Source organism: Ictalurus punctatus, chromosome 1, assembly GCF_001660625.3.
Source record: "Ictalurus punctatus breed USDA103 chromosome 1, Coco_2.0, whole genome shotgun sequence".
NCBI classification, from domain to species: Eukaryota; Metazoa; Chordata; class Actinopteri; order Siluriformes; family Ictaluridae; genus Ictalurus; species Ictalurus punctatus.
The window spans coordinates 26,953,829-26,973,593 of record NC_030416.2 but is presented as its reverse complement, the minus strand read 5'-3'; the positions used below and the strand labels follow the sequence as shown (position 1 = coordinate 26,973,593).

Genomic DNA, 19,765 nt, shown 5'->3' with positions numbered 1-19,765 from the left:
AAACCAATTCATTCCAAACATAATATAGTAGGGCCGGGCAATATGACAAAAATATCATATCACGATATTTGAGAACATTTCTACAATACACAATACTTGAGAAAATTTCTACAATACGCGATACTTGAGAACGTTTCTACGATACGCGATACTTGAGAACGTTTCTACGATACGCGAACCTTGAGAACGTTTCTACGATACGCGATACTTGAGAATGTTTCTACGATACGCGATCCTTGAGAACGTTTCTACGATACGCGATCCTTGAGAACGTTTCTACGATACGCGATACATGCGAACATTTCTACAATACCTCACGAAATATTATTTAGCTGACAAACGGTCTGCAAAATAGTAGTAAAATAAACAACAAAAAAAAAACATTGAACTGAGTTTGACTCTACTTTTCTTTAATGCCTACAAAGACAAAGAAAATTAAGTTTTAAAAAAAACTACATCAATTCAATAACATGCATTCTGTACCATTTGTAATTATTAAAAACTTTTTTTAAAAATACATCACCATACCAATGATATCTCAGAAAAGTGTATCGCATAATCGTTTATCACAATACCGATATTATATCGATATATTGCCCTGCCCTGTCGCTTAGGATAAGCTTTTTCTTCCTTGTGTTCCATCATTTATGCCTTTCCAACAACTCAGCATAGTTTATGCTGTTGGCACTTTGCAGAAGCCAAACTTCTTTCCTGTACTTGTGGAACCTGTCACGAAATTTAAATAATACCTCCTGCAGTACTGGAGCACTGATACAAGACAGCCAACGTGAAACCACACAAAACAGCCTATGCAACCTTGCAAGCTCACAAAAGTAATTTCATCTTCTTGCAGTTCTCACAAATGTCATTTCTGCATTGAGTACCCTGAAGCAATAAGTGTCTGTATTTGCATGTGAAAACATATTAAAAGAACAAAATAACATGCAGATGTGTAAGTGTGTATGCTTTTGAAAGCCTGTGTTAGACGTTGGACATTTTAGCGTGCGTGCGTGTGTGTGTGTGTGTGTGTGTTTTGGGGGATGGGGTAGAGCTTGGACAGGAGCAGGGTCACACACCCAGCGCGAGGTGTTTACAGAGCTCAGCCACTACAAATACCAGGCCATTGGAATTCTGTAATAGGATGCTAAAAATGCACAAAGCAGACCTGTGACAAATGGGAGGTCATTTTCACAGCATATACCCTGCGCAGGCTGAGTACACACGGACACAAAATGAAGCAAGTCTTAAATGAGAAGGGGACTCGATATCAATATTCTCAGTGAATACTACATTTTAACACTGTTATTACTCTGGCTGTTATAATCTGGCTGACTTGCATATAAGAGGGATCCAATTTCATTCTCCATTGACTCGAAAAGATCAACTGCGAACATTATATGGTACAATTAAAGTATGCTAACAGCTGGTCTGAGACTGTCGTTTCTTAGACACTAAACCTCTGTGATTACACATAAACCTGACTGATCACCCAAGACTGCAAAATACTCAAATATCATTTAAAGTTTAAAACATAACTGACAGATAAGATGGAGGAACTAACACAGGTTCAGTCACGCAACTCTCTGACATCTTCAACAGCCCACAAAAATGTCCAAATAAGGTAAACGTGAAGCCAATTTAAATCAAACCACACATTTAAGCACGCAATAATCTCAAAATAGCTATCTTATGACTTGGCTATGAGCTTTAATGGGCTATCCTTAGCCCCATTTGACTCATCTATCATCTATCAAATAAACATATTAATAAAGTACCATACGTAATATCATCAAAGTAAGGTATGCAGATATGAGTCGTCTTCTTGGTTTATGTTCTACTGTAATAATAATTAAGAACATCTAATAGCCATGATTAATAGTATAATAGTGTAGCATCAGATCAAAGGCCTACTCGCTTCAAATACAATGCACTTGTAATAAAAAGGGGCACTTTTTTGGGTAAAAAAAATAGAAATAAGATGCAGCCCTGTACCCTGTAGTAACTGTGTTAATTATTTGTAAGCTGTTTATCTCAGAAACATACAGCAATCAGTCAGATCCAAGTCCTTCTGTGGTGGTCATGAGAGTAAATACACCAGCAGCAGAGCTTAGAGAAAACAATGGGACTCAAACACAATGTCGAGAAGAGCGAGTGTGTGAGTAAATTCAGGGAAGAGAATGTAAAACATGACCCAGCTGGGAGATTCAGACAGGATATCCTTTCACGTAACTGGCCAAAAAATAAATAAAGAATAATAATGCTGCCGATGCATTAGGGTCACAGGTACAATGATAGCAATGTGTTAGTAACCGACAGTAAGAATAAGTGTTTTTTTTCTTTTTGAACAATAAATATCTGGCCCATATACATGCATATATATATATATATATATATATATATATATATATATATATATATATATATATAAAATAAACAAAAAATATATCAATCACAGTTTATGATATTTGGATGGACTGAATATAAACATTGGTAAATAATTCTGAGCATGTCAGTTCTTCAAAGACCGACAGTCCCAGACGGCTCACACTTGTCTAGGGCATGGGTTCCAGATCCTGTTCCTGAAGTACCCCTGAGGTGCTCTTCCAACACACCCGATTCAACAAATCAGAACTAATTAGATATTTAACAGCCCTTGTTGAGTTGAAGTATATGTTTGTGTTTGTGTGTGTGTGCGTGTTAGAGAAGGGACAACACTACTACGTATACAGGACAGGGGGTAGTACAGGATCAGGGTTGGGAACTTGTAGTGTATGGTGTAGAAGGCATTATTTTATTCTGGAAGTAACGGGTTGAACTGCTGGAGGTCTGCGTGTGCGATGCTGCCCCCATCAGGACACTATGAGAACTACAAGATCGTGCCAGCTGTGCGCCATGTGTTTATAAAAAATCATGCAAACACAAAAGAACAGGACATAACGATTAATAGTGGATTTGTGTGATTTTTTTTTTTATTATTATTATCGTTATTATTTGCTTTTAATAAAAACATTTGTTTTTCGGTGGTGAAAACGAAAGTGATGAACTCCTTAAATCAGCTGTCTTCCCTAAAGAGTTTGAAGTAGAAGAAAAAAAAAGAGTTTACACCCAGCAGAATAAACAGCTAGAGGGATGAAGATGTTAGAACTCGAGATGTTAGTCAGCAAAGTTTACCAAGTGATGAAAAACACACTGAATGAGTGCCAGAGATCAGAGCAAAAGTCTGTTTATGCTAGACTGTTCTGTCCTGACAGCAAATACAACACAAGCGCCAGAAACGCAAGAGGAGAAAGAAAGGAAGAGGATGGACAAAATAAAAACAAAAAAAGGACATATAAAAGTTCAAGCAGTCTTTAAATGGATTATCAAACGCGGGCGTGTGTGTTTGTGTGTTTGTTTTGGGGTTTTTTTTTGTTTGTTTGTTTGTTTGTTTGTTTGTGTGCTTTTTTGCTTCTTTTAGTCATGGAGAATAAAGTGTAGTTCATGCTTGTAGGTTCAGCCAGATTGTAACTGGAGTCTAACGCTAGAGGAATGATCAGACTCTATAAAAAGTAACGGCTTGGTTTGATAAGATTAGACTTCTAGCCGGTTAGAGCAGTTCAAACAAACAGCTAGCTCTCTCTCACTCTCTGTGTGTGTGTGTGTGTGTGTGTGTGTGTGTGCACGGATTATCCACTCCTCTGCTGGCCACTTGAACTGAATGCTTAGGAGGAAAGTTTTGGGGGAAAAAAAATAAATGAATGGAAAAGTTAAGTCTAATTAGCGCACGTTTAACTTTTAAACAATCAAACAAAAAGCTTTTTTGTTGTTGTTTTGTTTTGTTTTAAAAGATCTTTAAAGTGTTTTCCCGGCTTGTTTTGCCGGTTGAACATGTAGAAGTGCCTCTAGAGACCTTGTAGCAAATATTTCCAATATATGGAATAATCCAAGTTTCATTAAGGAGCTCTAAAGCTTTCCGAGATGAACATTTGTTGTTGTTGTTGTCGTTGTTGTTGTTTTGGAGTATTGCCTAAATGTAACGGGTACTAGTAATTTCTTCAGCCGACTCTCAAAAAAGAAAAGCAGTGCCCTCACACACACACCACCACCAACAACAACAACAACAACAACAACAACACACTTACAGTGTTGAAATGACACCCATGTTCACTTGTGCGCCCTGTGGATAATAAACTGAAATAGTTCGGGTCGTTTGCAGTGGACGCGAATGACCCCAGAAGATACTGAGATGATAGTTTGAGATCCGGTGTTGCACTCAGTTATGCTTCGAGCTCCGAGCCAAAGTTTACCCGGCGGTATATAAAGCAGCGCCATAAGCCGTCCACGCAGAAAGCCGACAACACAGCCGTGTCCACTGCGCGAGGAAACGACTCCTATCTCCCCGCGCGTGACAAAGACAAGTTTCTGTGAAGTTGCTCAGCCTGCAGTGTTATCACAGGTCAGGAATGTGAAGCACGACATCGCCTTATCCGGCTGATAAAAGTTCACCAAATCGTTTGCTTTTGGAGAAGCAACTTCAGAGCACAACACCAAACCTCCCGCACTAACAACCCAAACATGGATGTTATTCAGAAACAGCAGCAGGACCTACCTCTGAATACTTGTCCTCGAACTGAAAGCAGTAAACTGAGTACAGCCAGGAGACAAGTTAAAACTCTATCCATTGCAGGAGAGTAGCGGACGCTAACCCCCGAGCTCCAGGGGGAAAAACGCAAATGTGTCGGTGTGCGTGGTGTCCCGCACTTCCACTGCTTCAGTACTCCGGCTTTTAACGGGTTTGCGCGGTACAACTAAAGTCGGCTCCGTCTCTCTCTCTCTCTCTCTCTCTCTCTCCACTTGGTTAACTGTCTGTGTGTGTGTGTGTGTGTGTGTGTGTCTGTGTGTGTGTGTGTGTGTGCGCGCGCGCGGCTCCACACAGCCGGAGTGACTTCTACCCAGCGCAGAGAGGTGCTGACGTCACCGCGCGCGCACAGAGCGCAAAGAAGCAGGGCTGCCTCCTAAAAAGTGCACACTAGCCTACTATATAGCATGCAATCATTATTTTAGGGGACACTCTCTATACTTGTGCACAAATTCGCCGGGTAGTGTGTAAAGCTTTCTGAGCGTGTAGTAGTCTAGCGCGTGTTCCGGTATCTGAGGCTGGTTTTATTGTAGTTGGAGTGCTGTGGATCTCGGGAGTACGCCTATACGCCTACGAAAGAGTTATGAGCACGTTTGGGTTTTTTTTTTCTTTTTTCTTTTTTGTTCCTCCATGCACGTGCGTAATAAGATTGTGTGCCTCAGCGAAGCCCTGCATGGGTTGTTAAAGCTGGAGGAGGGAGTCTCGCGCAACTTTTGCGCAACGATGGAGCTGTTGTGTCGCGCGCTGGTTTAATGAAGCACGGCGGGATTTGTTTCATGGGAATTTGTTTTAATGCGCTGGAATTGCTGACAGACTGAGTTCAGAAAGCGTGCTGAGCTCCACGAAGAGGTGTTTGTGTAGATGTTAATCAGAGCAGCAGAACAGAGATGAGGGTCTGGATTGTGTCAGGCTTTCTCTGACAGCTGTGTAACGGCTCTTAACACACTTTCATCAGATAGAGTGGAGCAAAGTCTTAGCCTACTGGTAACATTTCCATAAGAATCGACACAGTGCCAGAAAAAAAAGGTACTAAACTGTGCCATTCCATGTCGCTGTGGTGCTGCCTTCACCTTCTGTATCATTAGTAGGCTGTGTAGAGGGAAATCAGATTTACTGGAACAGATTTTCCGTTTCCATATTATCCACACTTTGTTGCCATTAATAAAAGAAAATTCCCAAGATATGATGCATTTGTGAAATCCTCACAATGTTGACTATCCACATGTGAAATGTTGATATCATAATGTAAAATAGCATGACTGATCCATTTGTCAAGGTTGGATGAAAACCAATTTGAAATGTCAGGTTTGGTCATTTGGGACACATTGTTTCATTGGTTTAGGGTTTTACTTTCACCCTCAATGACAACAAGAACAAACCAAAAAAACGTACTTATTTGTAGCAGACTTGTTTATATATTTATTAATGAACACAGTTATAAGTACATATTAAGTTGTGACTACATTCATAATTCATTTCTTACACCCATCATAACAATAATACTGTTTATATTTCAATTCAAACCTATATTTTCTAAAAATAATAATAATAATAATAATAATAATAATAATAATAATAATAATAATATTCCAGTATGAGCATATTAAAGGTGCAATTGTTGATTTTTTTTTTTCTTGTTTGTGTTTGGATACGCATCCTGTCACTTCTGTAACTGTATTTTGTAGACTCTATAGGGGGCCACCAATGATTTGGGGGGCGGGAATCATTCAAATGTCGAACCCACCTAACCGTCAGAGACTTAATCTTTAAAAAAATAAATAAATAAATAAAATTAAAAACCACAAAAAAACAAACACTAAAACGAATCTTGCCTAATGCACCTTTAAGTAAAATCATGGTAGAATACCACTACTGAAAGTTAAGTCAATTTTTATAATTTATTTATACATTATTTAGAATTTATCTTTTTTTTTTTTGCAGTAGATGCGTAACATAAAATCACAGAATTAATCGTAATGAGTCTCTAAAATATTATAAACACATCTCACTATGTGAAAATCGCTGCATACTCAGTAGTAGGCCTAAATAACATTCTGTTTCCCTGGCTACCTTATTAACTACCTTATTATGTAAGTTTTTTCCCTATCTCAAACTTTTTGGAGTCAACTTCCTGTTTGATGTTTACCACACCCCACTGGTCACATCAATTAAATCATGTTATTTCTATCAAGCATTTCCACTGCAATGGCTGTAAAATAAATGCTGCTAAGTAAAACTGTCCCAGTTTGCCTGATGTTCTAATATACTGTACCTGAATTCACCCTGTCTTCTAGCTAGAATGGTGCATGTAGTTTACCTCTAATGCTTTACTCCAAAAACTAATGATGGTTAATTTATGTACCTTAAATCATTTGTAAAGGTAAACTATAAACTGTATTCCCCACAGTCTCTCCCCCTGATGTTATACAGTATATCTTTTTATTTTACCAGGTGAATATTTCTCTAGAATCCGAGCATTTAAATCTTCCTCTTCAGTAACCGCTTTATCCTGGTCAGGGTCACGAAGGATCCATAGCCTATTCTGGGAACACTAGGCATTAGGCTAGAATACACGTCAGATGGGACGTCAGTCCATAGCAGGGTACCATGCACACAAACATTCCTACACTCATTCATACCTAGGGGCAATTTAACATAGACAGCTACTACCATTTATTTGGGAGGTGGAAGGAAACCAGAGAACCCATATAGACATGGCGAGAACATGCGAAATGCTAAATAGACAGTAAGCCGAGCTCAAGATAGAACCAAGAACCCTGGAGCTGTGAATAACTGTAACATAACTTTCACTGACACACTTAGTACAGATTCATTAAGCTCTTTATTTAAAATTGCAAAAATATTCTGACTGTTTATTATAGGCATAGAGCTTGGGCACAGTTGCTTAGTTGTTAGAACATTTGAATCTGAATTGGGGTTCGAGGATATGTGGAGTTTGCATGTTCTACCCGTGCTTTGGGGGTCTCCTCCAAGCACTCCAGTTTGCTCACCCAGGCCAGAGACATGCACTGTAGGTTGTATATTGGTATAAATTGTCCATGGTATGTGAATGGGTGTGTGTGCGATTGTGCCCTGCGATGTGTTGGCACCCAGTCCAGGGTGTCCCTTGCATTGTGCCCCAAGTCCCCTGGGATAAGCTTCAGACACCCTGCGACCCTGTATAAGATAAATGATACAGAAAACTGGCTGGACCCCCTGGCTCTGCTTTGAGAACCACTGCTTTACACTAGATATACTACTTGTAGCTCTTGTTCTACGTGGTTCTTTGGTGTAATGTCTGATATGGGCTGTTAGTATATCATATATATCATACAGAATATATGACCAAAAGTCTGTGGACACCTGACCATCACACCTGTATGTGCTTTTTGAACATCTGATTCCAAATTTAGTCAATCTTTTGCTGTTATAATAACCTCCACTCTTCTGAGAAGGCTTTGCACTAGATTTTGGAGCGTGAATGTGGTGATTTGCCCATTCAGCCACAAGAGCATGAGTGAGGTCAGGCACTGATGTTGGGTGAGGAGGCTTGGGGCACATTCCAGAGAATCCTGAAGGTATTCAGTGGGGTTGAGGTCAGAGTTCTTTGCAGGCCAGTTGAGTTCTTCCACTCCAACCAAGGCAAAGCATGTGTTCTTGGACCTTGCTTTGTGCACAGGAGCATTGTCAACTAATTTTCATTAGTTCCAATGAATGGAAATTGTAATGCTACAATTTGAGACAGTTGTGTGACAATTGTGTGCTTCAAACTTTTGGGAACAGTTTTGGGAAGAGTATGGTGGTCAGGTGTCCACAAACCTTTGGCCATGTAGTGTATCTTATATCATAGAGCTCAACAAATTACAACCTGTTAAAAAGCATGGAACGTAACATACCAAAAAGTTACCAGGGATCGTTTTAAGTTTAGCTTCATTAATAGGAGAAGTTTCGATAATAACCAAGGGTTCACCAGTATGTTGTATAACTCTATGCTGTTGTACGTTCATCCTGTAAGTTCAGCACCTATATTCAGTACAGCATTTAGAGGTCATAGATTCCCTTTTCAGTTTTTAAATAGAAAAAGTTTGAAAAAAAGAACACAGAAGAAGAATTGTTTTCAGACATAGACCGTCAATCCAGACTCCAGACAGACTCCAAATTTCACTGTCTCATCTCATCCCACTGAAACACTATTCATCTATTCAGTCTTAAGGATAAATTGTCAAGATGTCCTTCATACTTTCGTTATCACAATTCACGTTGACTCTCCATTGTTGAGTTTCTTTTTTGTTGGAATTTTTAAGAGAAGGTGACTTCATTTCCTCACATCCTGATAAGTTTAAATACTTAAATATAGTCATGATGGCGCAGGTAGTGCTGGTGCACACAGCTCCTGGATACATGATACATGATTCAGTCCTGAGCTCTGTTTTCCACCTACGTCCCGAAAACATGTTGGTAGGTGGTTTGGCTGCTCTAAATTACCCCTTGGAGTGAATGAGTCATTGGCACTAAAACTCACCTGCAAGTTGCACTGCTTAAAGGTTGGGACTGAATTAAGTAAGGACAAGTCGAGGGAATTAGGACAGTTGATTTTTGTTAAATTCATATGTGTCAGCTCCATATTTGGATTTTGAAATAATTTGTTGTGATTACACCTTCAATAGAAAGTTATCTTTGGTATTAGGGTTAGGATATCTTTAAGTTAAATATTTATCTTTAACTATTTTTATAGAATTTATTTTCTCATGAAATGCGTCCCAGAACTCAAAATCCTATGTGGAGGTCCTTAATCTCCCTATTCTCTCTTTATCACAGTGTTTTTATATAAGTCTTATATAACACATCTGAATCACATTTGAACTAATGCAGTAACTCCAGGAAGAGCACTGATAAGTTTATGCTGTATGTGCAAAGACACAGTCAACCCCAGAAATATTGTCATCCTTCTAGAGAGAATGGGAGAATGGCAGAAATGATAAATAAGAATTCTTATAACTTCTTTCTCTGTCAGTAAAAAAAAGCATTTTCTCTTTTTAATGTGTGGGGTATTTAAAATAAGTATCAATTGTCATCCTTGAAAAGAAAAACATTTTTTTTTTTACATTGCTTTCGGTTTCCAGGAAGCCTAATGCGACCTTTGGCTATTTCCTGTTTCCTGTGGTATGCACACATGTAAAATCCTTTTGTCATCCATCACTTTGGGGAAAACCAATGAACTTTGAAACACAAAAGAGACAAATGGTTGTTGAATGCACAAATTTAGTAATGAAAAAACTATTGTGTTAATATGTGTATGCATATGTTTAAGCTTAACACATCCTAGTTTGCTTGTACAGGAGCATCTCAAAAAATTAGAATATGCATAAAGTGAAATATTTCAAGCCTTTTTTGTTTTAATCTTTTCTACAATGGGAAAAAGTAGCCCAAAATCTCTGTGTTGCCCCCTGGTAGTGGGTGGGGGTACCACAGTATAAATGTGAAATGCCATTTATTGGCTTTATCATGGTGTTTACAATCTGCAAATATAAATGCTATCAGGGAATGCAGTAAATTTAACTGCAGACGTAAACTAAATAGAGGAAAATGTGACTGATGTCAGATTTTGGAGAGTTTTATCAGTTTTGTTTACAAGGGCCACACAGACTGATGTGGGCAGGCAAAATCTGATTTTGTGATATGCTCTCTCAGCCACATTAAGGGTGTTATGTCAAATAAAACTAGTACATTACGAGGAGCTCTTTACATGTTGGTGCCAGTGATCTTAACAGTACAGGGAGGTCATAAAGAAAGACTAATAGCACAAGCAAACTACATTCAGCCAGATACGGATGGGCAACTTAAAGGAAAAACCAACATAAAACATCTTAGTAAGGTGTTGAGTCAACAGGAGCCTCTAGAACAGCTTCACAGGACCTTGGTTCAGATTCTACATGTCTCTGGAAGTGTACTTGAGGGATGAACACCATTCACTTCCAAAATATATTCCCCCAAACCAAAAAGATGGTATTGGAGAAAAATCTCTCATTGATGACTGCAAAGGCCACAGCATATGATTTACATCATTTTCATCCTCATCCAACCATTCAGTGAGCCCTAGAGCTCTGAGGATGTTGCTGGGTTCATCCTGGAAGAGATCACTCCCATCAGGATAGAAATGTTTCATCAAGGGTAAAGGTGATGAGTCAGAAGAACTTTGTATGATTTGCATTGACTTCCCTCAAAGGGTAAAAGTGGAGCCAAACCATGGTGGTAAAATGCAGTCCATGGCATAACAAAACAACTGGTTTTTCCTTCAATTTGTCATTAGGCCTGTGTTTAAGTTACAGGCATAATGTGATTTATAACAGCTATTGTGAATCATTTCAATATGCTTAAAATTTTATACACATTTGCTTTGAAGCAGAATTCTTGGACTGATTTGAGCTTTTAACCTTTTAATATGCAGTAGTCGTCTGCTACAAAACTTTGACATGCATCAACCCTTTCATGCACAAATCATATGAAAACATTTCCAGATGAGGTTTTTTTAGATTACTTAAACTTGCGTGAATATGAATTTTCACTTTTTTTTCTTCTTCTAAATATTACTTAACTGATAAGTAAATGAATTATCCATGTGTGAAAGGACAAAATATTATACCTGGAAAAAATAAATAAACAAATTGTTCAGATAAGTATATAAGTCTAAAATATTTAAAGTTGATGACCAAAAGTATAGAAAATATCATTATAACAAAATATAGCAACATTTTCCTAAAAGCTGCTTTAAATTGACTGTCCATATGTGTGAGCACTGAATGGAATTAAAGGTTCAATTTGATTACAGTTATAAAGAAGTTGATGGTCAGCCAGGATGATGGTGGATCATGCTGTCATCAAAATATTATTTAATCCCACTCGGTCAAAGTACAATTTCCTTCGTCTATTCTAATATATGTACTGTAACTCATGAAACATAGACATCTCATGTACTACATGTTCATGCAGTTTGGCTGAAGACATATATATATAAGTATTTAAGTATTTCCCCTCTTTCGTTCTGAAAAAAAGGAGTTAGTAGTAACCACAATTGGGATTGTAATGATGGTTCTTGCCTTGTGATTACCATTATAGCCATGTCTAGGATTCAGTTCATTAAAAAATTGCTCCTGGACATAACAGAAGTAATAGGAGTGATTCGGAATCTAATAATTGGGTCATCAATTTGTAAGCATCATCACCTCGAAAAAATCTAAACAGGAAATTATATATATATATATATATATATATATATATATATATATATATATATATATATATATATATATATATATATATATATATATATATATATATATATATATATAATTTTGTTATCTTAGTTCTTCACTTTGCCATTTACTATGACATTTTCATTTGGGAAGTGTATTGTGCAGCCAGAGATGGAAGAAGAATATGTCCTTCATTACATACAATGAATGCTTTTAGCAGCAAAATTGCTCAAGGCTACGACATACCAAAACATTTTATTTATTCATTGTAGTCCGCTTGTTATAAATGCATTGACGAAGATGAACATAAATTTTGCACTGGACTACTTTTATTTCATTGCAATGATGCCTTTTTTTTTAACAATGCTGTTTTTATTTACTCTTTAAGAAATCCTGCGGTCTCTCTCTCTGTGCTAACTACAGTGTCTCACATTCAGCTAGGTTACGCCATGAACAGACACCATGAGATGGAAAAGACTCATTTGTTTCAAATGCAAAAGAATGACACACTTCAACATGCAGGTTCATACCTGATGAGCACTGTGGCCTTTTCATTCACTTTACAGCATTATATGATTGGTTTTGGTTTGGGTTTTTTTCTATTTGATTTGTATCTGAAGAGATTATATTGGGTTCCAGCATGTGGCTTTAGGGGATAAAACACACCAATGAGCGAGTTCTTGGGAAATCAATGTCTCTCAGTGCCCAAGCTTTGTCCAGACATGTTATATATTGATTGGTAGAAAGGTTACTGTGTCCACATTGCAGCATGCTGGGCTCCAAGAATACAAAATATTTTATTTCTGAAAAAAGCATTAGGCCACAGTTCCATTTATCAACATTCATATGTCATCTTCAGTGGTCTGGATGGAAAAGCATGTGGGTAGGAAGGATAAAATATTGTATATGTTTCAGTCTGTATGTTGGGGTTTGGGGACCTAAGACCCTCTATTTTTCATGAAAGAATTGATGGTCAGCCTTGAATTTACCATCCAAGATGCCTTCAGCCTTGTATGTTGCATATTGGAGAGTAACTGCTCCATAATCTCTGCAGACTTGACCATCAGACCAGAGCCGGGATAACCAGAACGGTTATTAAATATTAACCATGAGAGGTTTATGAAAGCTTGCATTCATTAGTGTTTACCCAAGAATACAGAAAGTTAATGAACATCAAATAAGGTGTGGGCAAATTCTAATGAATGTTTTCTAAGATGTAGAAATTTTATGGAATGTTATGGAATCATGGTGTCCTTCTTTGAAGCTAAAAATAAACTAATAAAACTTAACAGGACCTACTTCAGAGTTTTTTCTTTAAAAAAAAATATAGTAAGCAGAGTTTTTACTCAACCATTTACAAAAAAGGACAACAAGAATGGACCAAAACAAGGAAGCCAAAGTCTTTAGTTCTGCCAAATAAAGCGATACTAAAGTAGTCCTGGGAAATATGGAAATATTGAAAAGAACCTGATTGTACAAGTTTTGCAATATGCAAAACACTTGGCAGGTGTCATGTGAAAATGTAAAATTAGGAATGATCTTGTGTGTTTTTGAAATAATATCTAGCACGTTAATGGGTTCTTTGGGGGAAACCTTAAAAAGTGACATTCCCCTTCTGTGTGACATTCCTCACCAGTGACATTCCCCTTCTGAAAAGGTTGCAGTTAGAACACCATTAGAAAGCTATAATCATCTAAAAGCTGGGTTTGTGGTTTAAAAGAAACTGTTAAGGTCCTTCCACATTTGTCATTATTTTTCATCTGTTAAAATATAAATCATTGTTCCCATGACTATTCTTTTAAAATATTACAAATATGACAAATGCAGAACTCCAGGAATGTGATAATAATCAATTTAAGGATAATTAAATTATTTAATATTGGAATATAACTCCACAGGCCCATGATGCAGAGGTCAAGATATTAAAAGCCAGAAGTCATGCTGACCTTATCATCCCACCACTAGAGGGCACAGCCATGCAGATGTATGTGTTAAAGATAAATATTATGTATGTTCTTTGGTTGTATTTGAAATTCAGGAGCTTATACTGGAACACTTTTATACTGATACTGTCGTCAGACTGTTTAGTTGAAAGTACAGTTTGATGCGCTAATTTCACATATGTTGACGTGCCCCTTTGACACGCACCAACCAGGTGTTTGCTCTTCACAAAGATAAGTTTAGTGATTCAGTCAATAAGTTGTCAGACTGTCCTTCTTCTGGATGACTTGAACAGTTCACATCTCAGGATGATTCTGCATTAGCAGAGAAAGTCAGAGAGTCAGGAGTTACTCACATCTCCAAAGTGATACATCTGTCATAGCCATCTGCGAACTTTTCTCGTAAAGTACAACTTTTATATTGTCATATAATGGTAAATAGTCTGCACTTATATAATGCTTTTATCCAAAGCACTTTACACTGGTTCTCATTCACCCATTCACACACACAAATGGTAGCAGAGCTGCCACGCAAGGCGCTAACTTGCCATCGAGAGCAACTTGGGGTTCAGTGTCTTGCCCAAGGACACTTCGGCATGTGGAGTCATGTGGGCCGGGAATCGAAACACCAACCCTATGATTAATGGACAACCCGCTCTACCACCTGAGCCACATAATAATTGTCATCTAATCCATTCGTGTTCTAAAAAAGCACTACGAGTCACTTAGCAATAGTAATGTTTAGGAATATTCTTACCTAAAGCGAGCTAATCCTTTTCAATGCTGAGATAATAGTACTTTTATAACCAATGCTACTGTATACAGTTAACCTATCCCTCAATAGATTCCACTTAAATTTCACAAAGCACTTCTGTCCTTCCTCCTGAGAGTTCAGGTACACTACGGCATTAGGAGAGGAGACACAAAAATTTATTGCACGATCCTGCGAAGGACACAAACAAGAGAGAAGTGGCCCTAACAGGACCAAAAACCTGCTCTGAATGGATGAGTGGAAGTGACAGAGATGAAGTGGTTTAATCAGCATCCAGGGGGAGCATAGGAGCGAGATAGAAAGAGAATCACAGTGGCCTGTTATTTCAGTGCATATAGAGATAACTGCATTGTTTAGAGTAAACAATATCCTTTGACTTCCTGAAGAAGAGAGGTCACTGGTGCAAACTGGCCAAGGTAACCATGTTTCTGAATTGCTGCAAAGCCCAGTCACAGGATCAGAGTGTCTATGCCCACAGGGAAATATGTATTGATGGTCATCATGCTGCATCCAAATTTCCAACCGTTTAGAGTGTTATCATCCATTTAGTCATAAAGCACCGTTGAACTAATTTTTTTTTCTTTTAGTGCACCAATGGTCCACTACAAAAACAAATGAACAAGAATGTCCTCAGGACAATGGACCTTAGAGCAATGGTCAATATAATTCAGTCCAGAAGGACATAATTACCTCTGCAAAATTCGCCAACCCTTCAACCCTGATCCATTTTGTCTGATAAGAGAAAGCTACTGCATTCTTGAAACAGCACAGAGTATGAGATGGAGGGAATTTGGGGGGGGGGGGGGGGGGGGGGAGGGGGGGGTTCATGTGGAGGTGCTCGAGCCTGATGCTCCTATTCACACTGAGATAGGGAGGTCTGAGGTGATTCTGTCTCGCTGGCACATGAGATTTTCATTCAGGCAGTGCACAGAGCCATGACGAATCTCATCATGTCTCCAGTGAGATGCTGCTATTGTTGGATACAATCATAGAGTAAATGTGAGTGGTCAGTGTAGCTAAACATAATACCGGGCGTATGGAAATGACTCAAGTGCAATATGAGTCATATGAGTAATTTATTACTCTGTTTTTAGCTTGGATGAGGCTGTGATTCAAACGTTGGATCAGTTTGGTAAATGTCTTTTCCATTTCGTTCTATTTTTTTCCCTGTCATCCATATGTTCACACTATTTAAACTTTCTCTTATTTAAACCACTCCATCCTGGTCGCATTGAATCCAGAGCCTATCCCAGGAATACTGGACATAAGGTGGGAATACTTCCTGAATGGCATCACAGGGGATCATTTACACACCCACTCACACACTAATTCAACATTTAGTGTAGCCAGTCCACCTACTGGCATGTTTTCAGGAGGTGACAGGAAAACAGAGAACCCAGAGGAAATCCTTGAAAACATGTTGAGAACATCTTAAAATCCACACAGCCGATAAATCAAGCACAGGTTGGAACCATGGACCCTTGAGCTGTGAGGCAGCAACACTACCTGCTACACCAACACGTCACCCTTGCTATATAATATATTAATATGTAAATACATATCAATTACAGTCTGTATATTACATAGTTCCTGTAGCTATATGTGTACAGACATTGTTTCCTATTATATGTTTCCTAATATAGTGCCACCAACTCAGCTGTGAGCAGCAGAGGTCACTCTTCCACTCTCCCTCAGTGATCACACTACTTGGACCTAATGATAATAGGTTTAAGGTCCATAATTTGCCTTTAAATACAAATCTAAAATATACCAACATATCACTAAAAGTACCACTTTTCCCAGCAAACCAAAAGCACCCAAAATGGTGATTCTTTCAGTTATCTATTATAGTTGAATGTTTACAAAGTACATTTTCTCGAATGCATTTAAAGTCAGCTCATATTGCATTGTTTTATTTCAATTGGCATAGGCAAATGATTAGATAACTATGAGTGCTATGTTAGCCAGAGCACAGAACATTAGGTCTGGTGGTAAAGAAAAGAAAAACTATAGTGCAAAGAGGTTATCAGCTCAAAATCAGGAGTGCTAAGTACTTAGTTTGTTTGGCTGTGCAGAATCCTTGAGCTGCGGTATGTGAGAGACAATTCACACAAGTCCAGCTGTAGCCTTGTACGGTGAAAATTCAGACGCAACGTGTACTAGAAATCATGTTAAAGTTCACCTCAATGTAAGAAAAACAAAACAAAACAAGGTTCAAGCTTCTTGAGTAAAATAAACGATTATAAGGACTAGAGAGAAGAGTGGAATAATGGGAACCAACTGAACAAAACATTGTAGCTTAGACACATTAACTGTTGGTGATGGAAGTGTGCAGTTATCCAAATTCTTTAAGGACATTTAGTAAATAACATGCGACGTTTACTAAAATATCTGAGTTAAAACGATCGGTTAAATAGTTAACCCTGAAGAAATCATTGAACTGATTGGTTGAATACACCATCTTTATTATATTTGACATAATAAAATGTTAATTTATAAAAATATGGCAAGAGCCGTACGCTTATAGCATATGAGTATAACCACTATATGTTACTTGGATGTACCAGCAATAGATGTCTAGTTATATGAAAAGATTCTGATTTTCTTCTTGTTCTTGCTGAAATTATATAGTACATAATGTTAGGGAAAATAAGCTCAGTGCCCTTCAAATAAAAGGCCTCGTACTTTTCAACAGGATGCACCACTGGCCTTTCTTTTGTAGTAATTGAAATGTCTCTGCTTTGCACTCCAATACACATTCAACACTCATAGAAAATGGTAGAGGCCAGTTATAATTGCATCTCTTCTTCTCTTGGGGCTTTCAAGAAAAGATTGTGGACAACAAGGGTCAACGTGACTGAGTCAGCAGGTACATAGAGAGTTCCAAATGAACTCAGTGCTGCACAAAAGGAGAAGTCCAGTGCTTGTGTAGCACAACTGCCAAGCTGGTGCCCTTTGTTTAACATGCTCCTGGGAACCTTAAACGTGCCCTCAAGTCCTGGCACTGCAGAATGAAAAGATTTCAGTATCAGCAACCTTCACATACTCAGAGGGATCTTTTTTACACTTTAATAACCAAGCCGGTAAGCGCTTACATACTGTTCTCCTCTTTGCTGGGAGGTTTGTGTTATCTGTTTATATTCTTTTGCTTCTACCATTAGTCCCTATAACATTAAGTATATTAATTGTACATTTGTGTTCGTTTTCATTTTCTTGATTTTGGTCTTCCTAATAAAGATGTTAGTGATAATTGTCTTTTTTGTTTTCTTAATAAAGCAGTGTAAAACTCCATTAGCTAACTTGAGCAATTTATGGATTCGCAAATAGTTATGAGTGGCCCTAAAAGAAAAATAGTCCAAACAATCAAATAGTCCACATTTAAGCTCTCACAGCACAGCATATCATTCGGCCTTGAGGTAGTTATAAAGAGCTTGGAGACCTCCATCTAAGACCTCTTTAATTGGCTTGAGCAGAGGGTTATGCACGATATGGAGTCCTTTATCCAGTGGGTGTGAAGCTAGTTTCCCCAGCCTGTTCAGTTGGTGCATTTCAGCAGGAACGTTCTGAATGTCATTATAATCCACATTGAGCAGTTCTAACTTAGTCAGACAGCAGAGCATCTTTGGCAGACAGTGAATGCAGTTCTCTTCCACAATGAGGATCTTTAGATCAGTCAGCGCTTGGATATGCTCCGCAATGTTCTCCAGCTTATTGCGGGCCACATGCAAGAAAACCAGCTTTTTCATGGCATAGACACATACTGGGATATACACGATATTGTTGTGGCTTAGGTTGAGCTTCCGCAGGTTCGTGAGAGCAGATAGACTATCTGGGAGACTTGTGAGCTGGTTGTTTGCCAGGCTCAAGACCTCCAGCTTGGTACAGGAACCTAGCTCCTCAGGGACATCAGTCAGGTGGTTGTGGTATGCAAAGAGCACCTTTAGGTTCCTGAGTTGCCCAATCTCAAGGGGCAGACTGGTGAGCTGGTTACCCCACAAATTAAGTACGACCAGGTTCTGAAGGAGAGCCACAGAGGAAGGCAAGAAACATAAGCAGTTCAGAGACAAATTAAGCTTCTGCAGTTCTGTGAGCCCCCATAGTTCCTCAGGAGGTGCAATCATACCTTGTCGAGCCAAGCTCAGCATCCTGTAACCAAATTGCATCACAATGTGCTTGCGGATTTTGTCGGATGATGTCAGGTTTTCCTCACAGGCTCTGCTCTTTCTTACTACAAGTTTCATGTCCTTGCTTGTGGGTTCCTTCGATTTCTTTCCTCCCATCCTAGCACAGTGCCTCAGCTCAGCTCTTAAGGTTTTATGGCTTATGGCTACCTAAACAGTTAAACAACACAAAACACCTTCATTGCTTCTAATCTCTTCAGAGGTTGCAGAATCTCAGCTTTGAGCAGCGGACAGGAAAGCTGAAGAGGTTTAAAGCACATTCTTTGGTCCAGACTGCCATTGACATACAGATAGAAGTGTCTGTCTGCTGGACTGGGTCCTAAACAGACTTCTGTGTGCGTATGAGATAGTAAAGATCCTTTTGTGTGTCCCGAATATTTTGAAGGAGTCGTGCTGAAAGCCAGTGGAGTGAGAGAGGATCCACAACATATCACAGAGTCAGACTACATTGCTGGAACAACTCATACTATGTTTCACTGTCTGTGTCTTCAGCTGTCCCTGTCACTTCAACACTAATAACTAACCTAGATTTTGGCACAGGCATTGGACAGCCATTTCTGAAGAGGACATAGAGTATAATGAAGGATCATGCCTTACCATTGCCAATTTTTCAACCATAATAGGGTCTTTTAGAGGTGCAGATTACATACTTCAAAACTCATACACATTTTCTAGTTGTATTGCATGACATATCAGTTTATAACTAATTCTATATTGAACTATGATGAACTCTCAGTGAACATTTCAGTGCTACTTCTTTCTGTCGTTATTACAATCATAAACAGCTTATAACACATAAAGTGTGCACAGGTTAATGCTTTATGTGCAGTACATTTGTAAAGCATGTTATATTATACACAATACTGTATTTCAGACGATGGAGTGCTAAGATATTCACACCAGCTATTTTGAGTCCGTGCTGTATTATTTTACATCAGTGATGTAGTAGAGGGCCCCAAGTTGTTCATTGAAGTGATATGAATGCTGTTATTCAAAAGAAA

The 19,765-nt window shown here is 38.4% G+C and overlaps 2 protein-coding genes across 11 annotated transcripts in view; both read right to left on the bottom strand.

The window, feature by feature from the left end:
• The window catches only part of LOC108271270 (receptor-type tyrosine-protein phosphatase mu), a 227,739-nt gene extending 222,362 nt beyond the window's left edge, over positions 1-5,377 (bottom strand). For 6 of the 10 annotated variants that reach the window (XM_053683467.1, XM_053683468.1, XM_053683484.1 and 3 more), the window contains exon 1: positions 4,589-5,377. In XM_053683467.1, the coding sequence (XP_053539442.1) occupies positions 4,589-4,661 (73 nt within the window). In that variant the 5' untranslated portion in view covers positions 4,662-5,377. The remainder of the gene's footprint in view (positions 1-4,588) is intronic. The other 4 variants (XM_053683476.1, XM_053683486.1, XM_017478801.3 and 1 more) reach the window with 1 other exon arrangement.
• Positions 5,378-16,952: 11,575 nt separating this feature from the next.
• Positions 16,953-19,202, bottom strand: lrrc30a (leucine rich repeat containing 30a). The gene has a single exon (XM_017464040.3). It carries the CDS (start codon positions 18,861-18,863, stop codon positions 17,985-17,987), a length of 879 nt encoding a protein of 292 aa, XP_017319529.1. The 5' UTR covers positions 18,864-19,202; the 3' UTR covers positions 16,953-17,984.
• Positions 19,203-19,765: the final 563 nt, after the last annotated feature.

Excerpts from the sequence above, each read along its gene's own strand:
- lrrc30a (XM_017464040.3), bottom strand. The coding sequence starts at position 18,863 with ATGGGAGGAAAGAAATCGAAGGAACCCACAAGCAAGGACATGAAACTT.